The sequence below is a fragment of the Archocentrus centrarchus genome, unplaced genomic scaffold (genome assembly GCF_007364275.1).
Source record: "Archocentrus centrarchus isolate MPI-CPG fArcCen1 unplaced genomic scaffold, fArcCen1 scaffold_33_ctg1, whole genome shotgun sequence".
NCBI lineage: Eukaryota > Metazoa > Chordata > Actinopteri > Cichliformes > Cichlidae > Archocentrus > Archocentrus centrarchus.
The window spans coordinates 3,047,246-3,062,232 of NW_022060261.1; the positions used below are offsets into that span (position 1 = coordinate 3,047,246).

The 14,987-nt window shown below is 43.3% G+C and overlaps 1 protein-coding gene across 1 annotated transcript; it reads left to right on the top strand.

Annotated features, from left to right (window-relative positions):
* Positions 1-7,705: 7,705 nt before the first annotated feature.
* Positions 7,706-11,161, top strand: LOC115776577 (uncharacterized). Its single transcript, XM_030724301.1, has 3 exons — positions 7,706-8,010; positions 9,100-9,429; positions 10,463-11,161. Exons 1-3 carry the CDS (start codon positions 7,935-7,937, stop codon positions 10,702-10,704), a joined length of 648 nt encoding a protein of 215 aa, XP_030580161.1. The 5' UTR covers positions 7,706-7,934; the 3' UTR covers positions 10,705-11,161.
* Positions 11,162-14,987: the final 3,826 nt, after the last annotated feature.

Sequence of the window (14,987 nt, forward strand, 5' to 3'; positions counted from 1 at the left end):
CAACATTATGAGATTTTCACGTATGATAATCGTCTCAGAAAATATCGCCATATCAGCACATTTCATATATATTATTATAAGTTACACTTAAAGAAATGACAACAGAGGTTTTTGTTTAACAAATTATTTTATTGTACTTGGAACCATTTTTAATGACAGTTTTGTTTAAAATGTCTCCTTTAAAAAAAAAAAGAAAAAAAAAGACACCTCCTGTTTTTATCTGCAAAAATTGCAATATTAGAATGAGGAAAAAGACAAATCTTTAAATAAAAATGAATCTGTCACTTTAGAAAGAAAAAATTCTTTGTCTTTATATATATATATACACATATATATATACATATATATATATATACACATACACACACACACACACACACACACACACCACACACACTTTATATGTACTCTTAGAATGTACACACACACACACACACACACACACACACACACACACTTTATATGTACTCTTAGAATGTACACACACACACACCACACACACCACACACACACACACACACTTACACACACACACACACACACACACCACACCACCACTTTATATGTACTCTTAGAATGTACACACACACACACACACACACACACACACACTTTATATGTACTCTTAGAATTAAACATCCTGCATTTAAAATGTTCAGTAAAATTATGTATCACCATAAAAACATATTTAATACCTGGGAAACTGATCCTGGGTCAGTGTCTGATCAACTGCTTTATAACAGGTGTTTGTGCTGCTACGTTAGTGGGAAATAACCAGATACGATTATTTCTGACATGATCCTCATAATACAGATTTCACTCTTAAGGCTTTCATGCTGAGCCTGATTTTAAGGGATGAAAAATAGACGCGCCAAAGTTTTAAAATAAACACACGTAAATATGCCGTCTTTCAAAAGGCCCTTATTAACACGGACATGCGCCTCCAGCACAGCACGCGATTCACGGCCACGGGGACCGGCGTGTTCAAAGTTCGGATGACTCAGCACTTTTGCTGGTGGTTAGCGTGTGGACCGAGCATGAGGAAACATTGACGGGTCTATAATTAACATTTTACACATTTTTGTTAGAGACAGGTATTAATGAGACAGCTACTTTAATCTGCACAGAGGGATGGTGTTGTAGTAGATGTGGGAACCAGTTTGAAGGATTCCCTCCGTTAGCGGCCACTTTTATTCCACCCTGTTTGCAAACGGATACCCGTTTGGTGTGTGTCTGAAGTAGTCCCACACAGCTGATTTTAGTTTAGCTTTTCTTTTTTTAGGAGGATGGAGACTGCTTAAATCTGTCGCCATTTTCACCGCTGTGTGCCTGAGAGCGGCGCCACTGACAAAGGGGCCACCGAGATGGAGCTGCGCATGCGTGTGCGAGATTCTCAGCCGGCTTACCTTTTTCCCTTATTACCGGTAATAAGCAAACACCCACGGTTCGATAACCGTGTATTTTAATACCATGGTGTACCATGAAACCGGTTACCGCTGCAACCCTAGTCATGACATTATTTCAGCTGCTGCATTAAATGCTCTTTTGTGCACTTTGAGACGCCAAAAACAGAAGGATAACAGTCACATGGTCCTGTATAATAATCCACAGTATTCTATCTCCTTGATTCATGATCTCATATTCAAATGTCAGACATCTTTAATTGTATATGCGCCTCTGAGCCACAGCTGTGACGTGTCCTGTTCTTGATGATTGATAAATAGTGTTGCTTCATTCTAATTGTTTATTTCTGGATTACATAACAAACTGAAACTAAAGACTGAACAAGAAACCACAGCAAACAGTTAAACCGACCTCGCTGCAGCCGGGTCAGACCTCACACTGCCAAGAGTTTGATGATGACCTGAAAAATAATTAAATGATCCAGTCATGCCTTGTGGCACTCACCACTTCACTTTCATAATCCCTAAAGGGACATTTGCTGTGCAGCCAAGCAAGAACAAACACATCCAGAAAACGGAGACATGGACTCAGAGGAAGTCCTGGTCTGATTTAGTGCAGCAGAAAGCTTCTTCTGATCGGACTTATAAACAGCCTCGGTATGGACAGACTCCATGTTTTTTAAAATAAATAAATAAATTCCAAGAGAACGGAAAGACGAATAGTGTTGTGATCAGAAGACCCCATGGACGGCAGCAAGAAAAATCCCCCAAATTTCCAAGCCCACGAGACTGACCATCTTACCTCTGGGAGCATTACAAAAATCCAGGAAGTCGGTCTCTCCTCTCTCGAGCCCGTCACCAGTACCTGTGGATTCCTCAGTCACACGCATGAGCTCAATAATGAGGAAAAACAAAAGCCAATCAAAATGGGTTTTAGTTCTTATGTATACTCACACAGACAGTGGGGCAAAACAGTATTAAGTCAGACACTGATTGTTTATTATTTACAAATAAATTCTTTAATAATCCTACATCCTGATTTCCTGGATTGTTTTTCCATTTTGCCTCTCATAGTGTACCTCTGATGGGAATCACAGACCTCTCTCATCTCTCTGTGTAGGAGCACTTGCACCATCAGTGGCTGACTTTTACCTTTTGGCCCCACTGTATGGCAGATTAACCATTTACCTGCAGAATTCAGGTGCTGTTTAAGCCTCAGTGAGGTAGATGGGTTCTGCCACAGGTACATCCGGTTAGAGCGGCTCCTCCCACTGATCAGATCAATGTGTAAGCTCTGAAGCCAAAGAGTAAAGGGTGAACATCGAGTAAATGATGAAAAATACTAATAATCACTAATAGCACAATATAAATACGTACCTTCATCTGATCTTTTGAAATCTGAATTCCTTCTTGTAAGAATACATTTTTCTAAAGACAGCTATGGCAGTAGACTCTTTTACTGAGTGCACTAAAATGTCCACAACAGTAAACTTAGTCAATAACCTGAAACAATCAATAATCAATGAAGGATAACAAATACTCACACATATCTGGAAATGCCCGGGTGTCCATAGAGGGATGAAAATGTCATCTTTCTGATGAGCTTGATTCTTCATAAAGGACATTCACAATCACTCATTAATAGGAATGTGTTAACATTTGGCTTTGCAGCATATTTAGTACACACAGCACTCACACCTACAGGTACACTTACCATCGGGTCATTTTGGATAGGTGGCAGCCAGGTGGGACAGATGTCCTTTCAATAAGCATGCCGTGAAGCAATTCAGTATATTCAAAATGTGTATGTAACCATATACTCTTCTTGAGTATGTTGTACAAAAAAGGGTTTGTTTGTACAACAATACAGGCCATTAATTTGGTCAACACACACTTTAAGATGTGATGCTGCCGTCATTCTTTTGTGTTGCTCTTTGTGTTTTCTTTGAATGTGAAAGCCAAATGTTTTTAATAGAGCACGATGGAGCAGTGAGGGCACTTTGAATGAGTTGATGAGAGTTCAGCTTCTTTTCTCTGGACTGCAGTAGCGACTACATCGGTTGGTGACGTGGGACACTGAAAGAGAGATGGTCTGGTCTGCTCGAGAATAAGAACGTTCAGCGGTCACCTGCTGTGGAAACCCTGGACCCACAGACATGCACGGTTCCACTGATACACCATCTGTGTCTCTGTACAGCTGAGGAGATGCATTTCTGGACAGTGGAAATGGCCACCATCACAGCATGGCTGATTACACCTGCAGATTATTTTAAATAATGGAGTTTATCTTTCAAAGCACAGACAGAAATGTACTTCTAACAGGGAGGACTGCTTGAATTGATGAAACAACTCTACAAAGTGCCAGAAATGAGGATCAGTTGGAAGTAACGTGCTTTCCTGCCCAGGAGATCCACAGAACCCAAAGGTGTCCGATTCAACACACTGGTTAACATGTGACCAACTTATACATGGAAACAGACAAAGACAATACAATAAATACTTCAAATGAACAGAGCCTGGAAGTGCACTCCTTTAGATACGTGGTTCTCCATGTGGCTGTGAGTTGCACCACTTCTTGTTTTGAATCTGGGGCATAATGGACACCCACGCTCAGAGGATGTGGTTATGCTCTCCAGACTGCCTCCTTCACAAATAATAGATGGGTTAAAAAAAAAGAAAAGTTAATACATTCATGTAATAATACATTCAAACATTCATATCTTGAAAACTTTACTGCCTGTTTGGAAGATGGGATTGTGTAACAAACTTAACATCTATGAGATTCGGGGCAGAACTGTATTATGGAATAAAGTATATTCATCTCCCACTGCTGACATGCTGTCATATCGGTCATATTGTTCTGAAATAAGGTCCCAGGAAAGGTCGGCATTAAAACGATACATGTAGCCACATTTCATGTATTGAAAACTGAAAATGCAACAGTATCTACAGGGACTGTGTTGGCAAATAAATATGATGAAATCAGGTAAATAATAAACTGACAGGCCAGCGCGGCTCTCGACTTCTACGCTGTTACATTTATGAAACATTCGTTTAGAGCAGGTTCATTTCCCCTTACACAATCATCTTTATGTTCAATGTCTTTTACGCTCATATCAAACCAAAATCCAGATCAAAAAATACACTAGTGTGTGAGACTATTTCACATATTCCCTCTGAGCCATGAAATACATAATCAAAACTATTCCAACCATTACAGATTTACAGAGGTGGGAAGTAACGAAGTACAAATACTTCGTTACTGTACTTAAGTAGATTTTTCAGGTATCTGTACTTTACTTAAGTATTTATTTTTCTGAGTACTTTTTACTTTTACTCCCTACATTTTTACACAAGTATCTAAACTTTCTACTTCTTACATTTTCAAACAGACTCGTTACTTTTTAACACGTCAGAGAGAAGTTTGTATTTCCATCAAACATCAAACAATCTGAGCCTAAACGCAAGAATAATAAGAGACAATCATACTGGATTATCCTCCATCATCGGGCTTATCCTGTACAAAGGGATTAAATACACAAACCCATATAATTTATGTATCATTTATAGCGCTATAATCAGGGGTCACAGCGGGCCGGACCGAGTCCGTAAATTGCGCTGCGGCACATAAACAGCTTAGCTAGCGCTACTGAAGAGGAGCGAGCACGAAGGGAGTAACGTGTGGCAGGTAAATGCAACGTTTCTAAATGCTCAACAAATATCAGCAAACACACAAAGTGTGTGCAGTTTGTCACACAGTGTGTCTGCTAGCTAAAAGAAGAGCTGCTGTATTTCAGGGAGAGCAAAGAGAGAGAAGTTCACTCAGAGATGGAGAAAGAGGACAGGAGAGGAAGAAGAGAGGTTAGATTTAAAGGTAAGGACTGGAAAATAAACTTAAGTATGCTGACGTTGTGTAATTCAAAGATTCTATGAAAATACTGCAGTTTAGGATAGCTTGTTGTACTGTATTTAGAGTAAAGCTCTGTGTTGGTGCACAGAGACTGTGTTGATGGTCAGAGTTACAGGTTACATCAGTGCAGCAGAGATGAGTTTGAATCAAAGCTGCTGATGCTGAGATTCATTCACTGAATCCAACATTTCTACAGCCTGTATGCTGTCAGTGTAGGGGATGGAGATCAGCTCAGAGAGCTGTGAAATACTGGGTTACATCTTTGTGAGTTCACTTCATCCACACAGAGCAGTAAACCTCAGAGCAGCAGCAGCAGGTCAGCTGATCACAGCCTGCACACCAACATCATTTACTGCAGCTCACAATAGAAAGCTGTGATTCTTCTCCCCATGCAGAGCCACTACAGCTGATCTTAGGGCTCCTCCACCTTCTGAATCCCACTGTAACCCCTGAGTATCCTCATGTTTGTGTTTAGGTGGAGGCACAGTCACCCTCTACTATGGAGGACACAGAGAATAGAGCTGTGTTTAAATTCCCTTTCACAGTTTGTGTCCTACATAACAGTTTCAAGCTGAGTGCATTCATTAGGATTAAAATTTAGATTGGAATAACGTTTGTATTCTCATGTAATATTATTTTATATTATTACAATAATATATAATGAGGTTCGGTTAGTTTTACACAAAAATAGCAGGTAGAAACATCCTCCAAAGAACTACTTTTACTTTCTTACTTTGAGTACATTTCAGAGCCTGTACTTTTTTACTTTTACTTAAGTAGAGAAGTTGAACCAGTACTTCGACTTTTACTAAAGTATTTTTTAACATAAGTACTTGTACTTCTACTTAAGTACAGAATGTCAGTACTTTTGCCACCTCTGCAGATTTATAGCCATCAAACGGGGAGAAAGTGTTACAAAATCTGCACTAATCAGAACACCTGTCTTCTCTGCTTTTGCCCCCAGCAAGGTTAATTGGCTAATTAGGCAAAGGTGTAACTTTGGGGCCAACATTGGGGGGGTTAAGCTCTCTGCCTATTTATTTATTTATTAAATCTTTTACTTTTCTAACCATATTAGAAATACATTGTAATGCTTTTACTATGTATTTATTTAACTTTCTTGTATTTACTCTGCACCTTCAACAGTTAAGTAAAGGCTTAATTTTTCACATTTCTTCCAACAGTAACAAATATTTGACACTTTTATCATCTATGATATGACACACCTAAATATAACGAGTCTCATCCTGGACCGTTCTGGGACTCATCCTCAGTCCTGTTATCAGTACTAACATAACATAACGTGATAGCTTGTTCATTACTTCAACTTACTTTTTAAAAGTGCGCATTCTTTCATTGGGTCCAATAAGACCTTCTTCTTCTTGTGGTTTTAATAGCGGTTGGCAAACCAGCACAGAGGTGCATTACTGCCACCTACTGGACTGGAATTTGGCTCAGGAAGTGACTCCGGCAATTTCCCAGTGATAAACTCCTGAAGAAGACCAACTTCCTGTGGAGTTGAGGTGTGGCGGCGCCCTCTTGCCTGCAGCTGGGCCCCTCTCCGCTGACCTGCTGCTGGGGCCAGCAGAGCGCTGCAGCTCGTCCATCTGCTGTGTTTGGTTATCAGGTTGAGCTTCATCCTTCACCTGCCTGTGAATCTGAGATAACCCCACGCCATCAAAATGTCCAGAAAGGCTCAGCTTTTCTGTTCCAAACTTTGGCTCAGGAGGTGTGAGCAGGTGTGTGTGAGTGATGTTTTTATGGAGGGCGGTGGTCCAGCCTGGTGCCACGGTGACAGTCTGGCTACAGAGCTGCTGGATCATTTAAAACCAGCTCATGTTTGAGCATCAGATCAGGAGAAATCCATGAACACGTCCCTCTCCCTGATTTCCACAGTGATTCCTGATGATCAGCTGCTTTTCTTGTTTCCTCTCTTCTTCTGCTCATCTTCATCACTTTGGTCCTGCTGTCAGTTCAATGAGCTGTGAGCTCACAAACAGCAACACGAGGAACGCTCTGCTTTCAGGCCAGAGCATCAAATATGTCTGTTTGCTGTAAACTGACATGAAAACAGTCAAATACAGTTATAGTGTTGAACTTTAGTGTCTTTGAGTGAATTTATTGAGTTACTGATAATAATTTATTCTATTTTGCTGGATTGTGGACGCAGGATCTCAGAGTTACATTATTATATGCTAGATTTTATTTTTCTGTGTATATTAGCTCTCATATGAAGCTCTGAAATCACTGCACACACACACACACACACACACACACATACACACACACACACACACACACACACACACACACACACACACACACACACACACACACAGTCTGAACCATTTTGACCAGAAAGCTGGCACCAACACGCCTCTGTCCCACCCACAGAGCTGCTGACGATCCAGTTCTGTCTCTGATTTAAAAGCTTTAAAGCTGATTATCCTGAAGCTGCAGCGGCAGTTTGGAATCATTCCTATGGAAAACCGACCTGCAGCTTTATTTAAAGCCTGAATTTGAGCTCCTCTGTTCAGGATTTAAACTCAGCTTCTGTTATTCTCAGAGTCCCATCAGACTCAGATATTTGGAGCAAACTAAGATCATCAGACGTGGAGAACATGGACATGTCTGCTGGAGCTGCGTCCCTCTGCTCAGCTCTGCTGTTGGTCAGTCTGCTGCTGTTTGTCTCTGCAGGTGAGTCAGAAACTAAACCAAGAAGTAGAATGATTGTTGTACTCATGCAGTTTGTTTGTGTGTCTGTGTGTGTCAGTGTGCAGCTTCAGTGTTCAGTGTTGGAGGTTCAGTAACTAGGACTGAAGTATTTGCTGCTTCTGACTGATTGCTCAGGAATCCATTAAATGTGACGCAGGTCTGATTTTACAGGTTTTAACCAGTCAAAAACATCATTAAATGCTGTCATACTGTTTTCATATTGTTTTCATATTATTGTCATATTGTGTCATGGTCCTGGGCCATGTGCCAGCGTGTTGTGTTTAGTCTTGTTGTTTCCTGGTCTGGTTTGATGTGTTCTCTTTGTCCTGCGTCTGTGGTCTTGTGTCTGTTCTGTCCTTTCGTCTTCACTCTGACCTCCTGTGTTTTTGTATTGAGTTTTATTCTTAGTGTTGTGAGTCTGCGTCTCTGTCCTGTGTCTGTGTTCCAGCCCTCTGTGTTTAGTCCGCATGTACCTTGTTCAGTCACTTCCTGTTTTATTTTGACAGTCTTGTGTTCCCTGTGCTTTGTGTTTAGTTTTGCTTCCCCTGTTATTAGTTTCATTTGCTTCAGCTGCTGTGTCCTGCTGTTTCCTCCTGCTGTGTATTTAAGCCCTCCGTTTTCTTCTGTTCATTGTCATGTTGTCATCATTGCTCCCTATGTTGTGTGTCTTCCTGTTCCCAGCGCTCCTCCTCTTTTTAGTTCTGGCACCCGTCCAGTCTCAGTTTGGGTTCATTTTTGTCTTTTGTTGACATACTCAAATGAACCACTTTAAGTTCACCCTCTCCCTGAGTCCGGTACTTTGGGTCTAACCTCTCCAACCACACAGCCCAACATGACACATTGTTGTGATATTGTTGTGATATTGTTGTAGTTTGCTGAGCACTGCCCTAATAAAAACACCTGCATGTTTATGTTTCCTACAGTAGTTACTGTACAGTCAATGGATTCTGTGATGACTGATGTTATTGAAAAGTGTGTGTGTGTGTGTGTGTGTGTGTCTACTCATCGCTGATTGGAGACAGTTGGACTTTGACCTTTAACCTCTCTGCTCTCTGTTGTTTCCTCTTTCAGAGCAGAAAACCATCTCAGCTGATCCTGGACAGAACGTCACTCTGACATGTCGAGCTCCAAGCAACAACACCATCATTGTAGAGTGGAGCAGAGCTGATCTGGGGTCAGAATATGTCCTTTTGTACCAGGATGGTCAGTTTGTTCCAGATAACCAGCATCCATCCTTCAAGAAGCGGGTGGATCTGCAGGACAGACAGATGAAGGATGGAGACGTGTCTGTGATCCTGAAGGACGTGACAGTTAATGATGAGGGAACATATGAGTGTCGTGTTTACATGAGAGAACGTCTGAGGCTCATCAGCATCATCTACCTGAGAGTTCATCCTCCAGGTGAGTGATTGTGTCTGTGATTAGAGGTCAAGTTATACACACACACACACACACACACACACACACACACACACACACACACACACACACACACACACACACACACACACACACACACACAGTGCAGGTGTAGATCAGTGCTGAAGCCTGACTGTGACTGACTGCTGGAGTGGAGCATCCACCCCCACTCAGATGGACTGCAGCAGGTTTCTCTAGCACAGGTGTGTCCTGCTGGCTTTGCTGCTCTGCTCTGATCATGTTCTCCATCCTCACCTGTGATGATGCAAAGGTGCACCTGAGCTGGAGAGTAACCTTTATTTATTGTCTGAGATCGTTAGCATGAGGCTGCATGCAGACCTCCTTTAGCTCTGCCATGCTGCACTAGCTTCACCCCCCCCCGATGGCTGCATGTTTCAGGTGTTGCTGTTACAGAGAGAGGACGGCTGCTGTCAGCTGATCACAGCAAACTAAGCTAGCAGTTTGTTTGGATCTGTGTGATCAGCATGACTGAAGCTCTCCACAGGTACAGCTCACAGGTACAGGTGTGTTTCAGCCTCATGCTGAAGAAGCACACTGCAGGGTTTGACCTCACACGTGGATTTTAACCCATTAACGTTCCGCGGCCCGGGATCAGGCCGCGGAACGTTAATGTGAGTCACAGGGGTAAAAAGTCTCTTTGTGAGTCACAGGGGTAAAAAGTCTCTTTGTGAGTCACAGGGGTAAAAAGTCTCTTTGTGAGTCACAGGGGTAAAAAGTCTCTTTGTGAGTCACAGGGGTAAAAAGTCTCTTTGTGAGTCACAGGGGTAAAAAGTCTGGATGAACCAAACTCTAAGCTTAACCATCGGGGACATTAAATGGTCATTTTTAGACACTTTGTAACAAATATGATTCTAAAAATATAAATCCTCCTATCAGCCAGCATTCAAATGCTGCAAACTTAGGGTTAGTTTGGCAGCCATTCCTGTTTCTGACTGAACGAGGACAGAAAACTCTGCTCTGTACCCGACACCTCACACCTGTTTCTCACCTGCAGGTCAAACAAGAGGACTCACACTCAGAGAGGATGGAGGAGAGGAGGATGCAGGGAAGGAGGATGCAGGGAAGGAGGATGGATCTGCTGGGCTGCTCATTGGTCCATTAGTTTTTCTGATAGTCTCTGCTGTGCTTGTTGTTGTTAGTTGTGCTGTGACTGTTGTTGTTGGTGTTTGTGTTGGTGTTGTTGTGATGTGCAGAGGCGGTACTAGCAGAGGGTCGTACAGGTTTACCAATCAGTGAGAGATCATTAAGAGCTCAACCACATCCTGAAGATCCAGCTGATGAATGTAGACGTCAGACATGTTCAAATCTCAGTGTCTCACCTGAGACACTGTGTGTGTGTGTGTGTGTGTGTGTGTGGCTCCTAGAGAGTCAGTAACCTCCTTGTTCACTGATCAGCTGTAACTGTATCCACTGTAACTGTATCCACTGTAACTGAGGTTTGGGAGCGTTGGGCATGTGTAGTAAAATTGCACCCACATATGATAGAGCAATAATTCATTTTGCATATGAAACCAGAGGATTCACACTTAGATATCACACATTCAGCCTGTCCCAGAGATCTGCATCCTTCCTCTAACAGGGTCACAGGAATACTGCAGAAAGCACTACAACAGAAGTACTCTGTGTACTTTAGTTCAGTGAAGTGTTGATGTGGGTCTAAAATATGAACTTTGACCTTTCCTCCCTATGTGCAGCACACTGAATGTTGAACTTAATCCTTTAAGTCCCGTTCATTAAAATTTTAATCTGCGTCATTTCTTTTGTGTCAGCGTTTCTGTGTGTGTGTGTGTGTGTGTGTGTGTGTTTCTGGCCTGATTTCAAAGGTTTTGTTATTTGATTGTTCCTGTAATAACAGAATGGAGGGCCGTGATTGGCTGTAGACCACATGACCTCAGCCCTGTTAGTTCCTGATTGGTGGAAATGTACAGCTGTGTGTGTGTGTGTGTGTGTGTGTGTGTGTGTGTGTGTGTGTGTGTGTGTGTGTGTGTGTGTGTTTCTGGCCTGATTTCAAAGGTTTTGTTATTTAATAACAGAATGGAGGGCCGTGATTGGCTGTAGACCACATGACCTCAGCCCTGTTAGTTTCTGATTGGTGGAAATGTTCAGCTGTGTGTGTGGAACAGGTTCTGTAATGACTCTGATGAAGCTACAAGCTCAAACAGGTCTGTTTCAGCACAGTGACTCAGCCACCATCATCCTTCTGTTATTCATGGTTTACTTCAGTCACAACCTGCTGTATCAATATGACAAATATAGATATGATAGCTTTGGTAAATTGTTATATGCTGGTGTATGCAGCTCATACCTGAGCCGGGATCATGGTGTAACCCTGACACGAGCAGGTGAGCAGCAGGTCAGGACTGCAGCACCTGTTTAATAAACACAACTTTATCTTTAAACCTTTGCTTTATGATGAAGTTATAATCAATGACTTCAGTTTGCCTTCAGTGTCCTGCAGAGGTTCATTTTTCATAAACTTCAGTATTATGTTTGTTTTTGCCTCCTGATGTTAAAGGTCAGAGGTCAGACTGAAACCCTTCAGGGTTCTTAGACAAACTGAAGCTCCTCTGCTGCCACCTGCTGGATCCTTACACACAGTACCTGCCCGCCCATAATAACTCCTCTCATTCTGCAATGATACACCAGCTTCTGTTTTTCTGATGATTAACTATAATATAAAAGTGTGACTGCAGTCAGTGTGAATGATATCATGTACAGGTGTGTCTGTAGCAGGTATTCATCCTGTGTACCCACCTCCTCTGTAGAGGACAGAGGCCTGACCAGGATGACCCTCTTCAGCGGGCTGTGGGGTCACTTCAGCCCCTCTCTGAGCTGCCTCACGTGAGGCTGCAGCTCCATCGGGGAGAGCTCTGATATGGACTATGATAACATAAATGGAACCGTCTGTTCTGTGGGGCTCTCCGGTCTCTGTGTGCAGAGGACCAGCAGCTCTTCCTGAGTGGAGTGGAGCTGTGGCTGAACGGGTTATAAAGTGTACATGTGCTGTATAAGTCTGGGCCCCAGTGAATGTAAGGACCCACACCACGTTCCACACTTTGGCTTGTTGAGAAGCGAGTCAGTGTGGTGATGAAACAGGTATTAGTGGAGCTGGAGTCCAAATTAGACGGGCTGAACCTTTAAAGGCTCAGAGAGCTTTAATGAGATCAAGAGGATCCAAGTGGAGTGAAGCAACTGTGTTACAACTATGACCAGTTTAATGATGTACATGGATCAGTTCTTACTCAGTCTCTTTATTATCAGGCACCACATCAGGACGCAGAGCAGAATGAAATTATGCTGCATCAGGTTCACACTGTAAACAAACATGATGATTGTGGTTGCTCTCACAGCAGGCAGAGCTGTTTTGATCTCCAAGGGGTGGCAGCATGACGCTCTGCAGGCTTCACCTCTCTCCTCGGGCCTTTCTGTCAGAGGTGCTGCTGTTAGCATGCTCAGAGGCACCTCTGCAGGAGGTGCTGAGGACTGATGGGCTGAGGTGACCTCTGCAGGAAGTGCAGGTGAGGAGCTGTGCAGGTACCAGGTGAGCTTGTTACCCACGTGAACCCCCAGGACAGTGGGACAGTCTCCACAGCTGCGTCCCTGATGTAGATCGGGGGGGGGGCGGGGTTGCACAGGCTGTTTTGCACAACTTTGCACAACAGTCATGTTTCATCAGGCTGCAGAGCAGGGGGCTGAGTACACAGTCAGTGCTCAGTGTCTGACCTGGTGGTTCCTCCCTGAACAAAGTCCAGTATCCAGATCCTCAGGGAGGTGTTCAGTCCCAGTGAGCCTGCTTTGTTGGTAAGATTATTGTATTGAAGGCTGAACTCAAATCCACAAACAGTATCCAGATGTTCCAGGATCAGATGGAGAGCAGTGGACACAGCATCCTCAGTAGAGCAGTTTGGGCGGTATGCAAACTAAAGTGGATAGGATGGAGGTGGTAGGATGGAGGTGGTAGGATGGAGGTGCTAGGGCCCTCCTCTTCATTATTATTGAAGTACAAGATGATGGCCTTAAATAAATCTCCAGGTGGCCTCACAGCCAGTCTTTATTGTTTTGGAAGGATCTGAGCAGCTTAGCAGTCATCAGTTCATGTGAAGGAAAAAATGTTGGTGAATGGACTCGTTAGCATTACTCTGAGCACTCACAGCACTCTATACAACATTCACACACACACACACACACACACACACACACACACACACACACACACACTGCTTTCTCTTTCAGAGGTTTTTCTGTCTAACATTCACACTCTTACATTCTCACCAGAGAGCAACCTGGGGTTCAGTAGCTTGCCCAAGGGCATGCAGACTGGAGCTGCCAGGAATCGAACCACCAGACTGCTGATTAGTAGGTGAACTTTCACCATAGATTCACACGTGGATCCTTCAAAATAAAACACATTTAAAAACAGATTTCTGTTATTGTATTAAAATAATCCTTTTTGCAGTGATGCAAATGTTGGTGGTTTTTCCTTGTCAGTCGCTGGCTTACACACAAACTGTGAGTCAGCGCCTCACATGCAACAACACATGGGAGCCCCCGGGGGGCGTTACGCCCTCTGTCAGAGCATTAACAATGGATGTGCTGCAGCTTGTTTCAGAGGAGCATCACGGGAACACACACACACATACACACACACTGATCGTCTGTATGTGGAACAGGTAAACCTCACCTGCAGACACGAACATGAACACCAGCAGAGCGGAGCAGCTGCAGCAGCCATTTCTGAGCTGACTGTGTGAGAGGAGCTTTAAGAGTCTCAGAGCCTGTGAGAGCTGCCTCTCAGCAGGCTCCACCTTTAACACTCAGGTGGAGTGACGCTTGCTGGGTGGGACCAGAGACCCTGAAAGCTGAGCACCAGCAAAGCATCGATGAGGCAGAGAAACGTGGAGAGCAGTCAGTCTTTAAACAATGATGCTGAAACATCCTCACCTGTTCCATCCAAACGAGCTTATCATTGAGGAGCCACCTGGACACGATTCCAACCAATCGATGAAGAGACAACAGCTTCCTCCTGCTGGCTGATCTTTCTAAAGGGTCTCTCAGGCTTTGATAGATGATCACAGAGGGCTGATGAAGCTTTCAGATGCAACAGCTGTGCTGTGAGCAGAGCAGCTGCTGTGACTCAGGCTGCAGATGAAGCTGAGTAAACCTGGCTCCTCCCTCTCACACACTCGAGCCTCTCAGGAATCAGAACAAAGTTTCCCTCTAACTGAACAAATAACCAAAACTGAACATATTTCAAATAATATAATATTCTGTGTAATACCAAAAAGGTTCACTCCTTCAGAGAGTAAGTAAATGCAAAGATCTGATCTGGAGCAGGTTACCACACCTGACTTTGATCTGGTGGGAGGGGCTAAATTCCTGCCTAATTGTGATGAAGAAATTGAAACGCTGCAGTTTTCCTGAGCAGACTCTTGTGGCCCCGATCAGCCTGTCACAGATCAGCTGAAGCTCTTCATGGACTCTTCTGCTGCCTGACAGAATTACCCACAGTTCATAGCAGC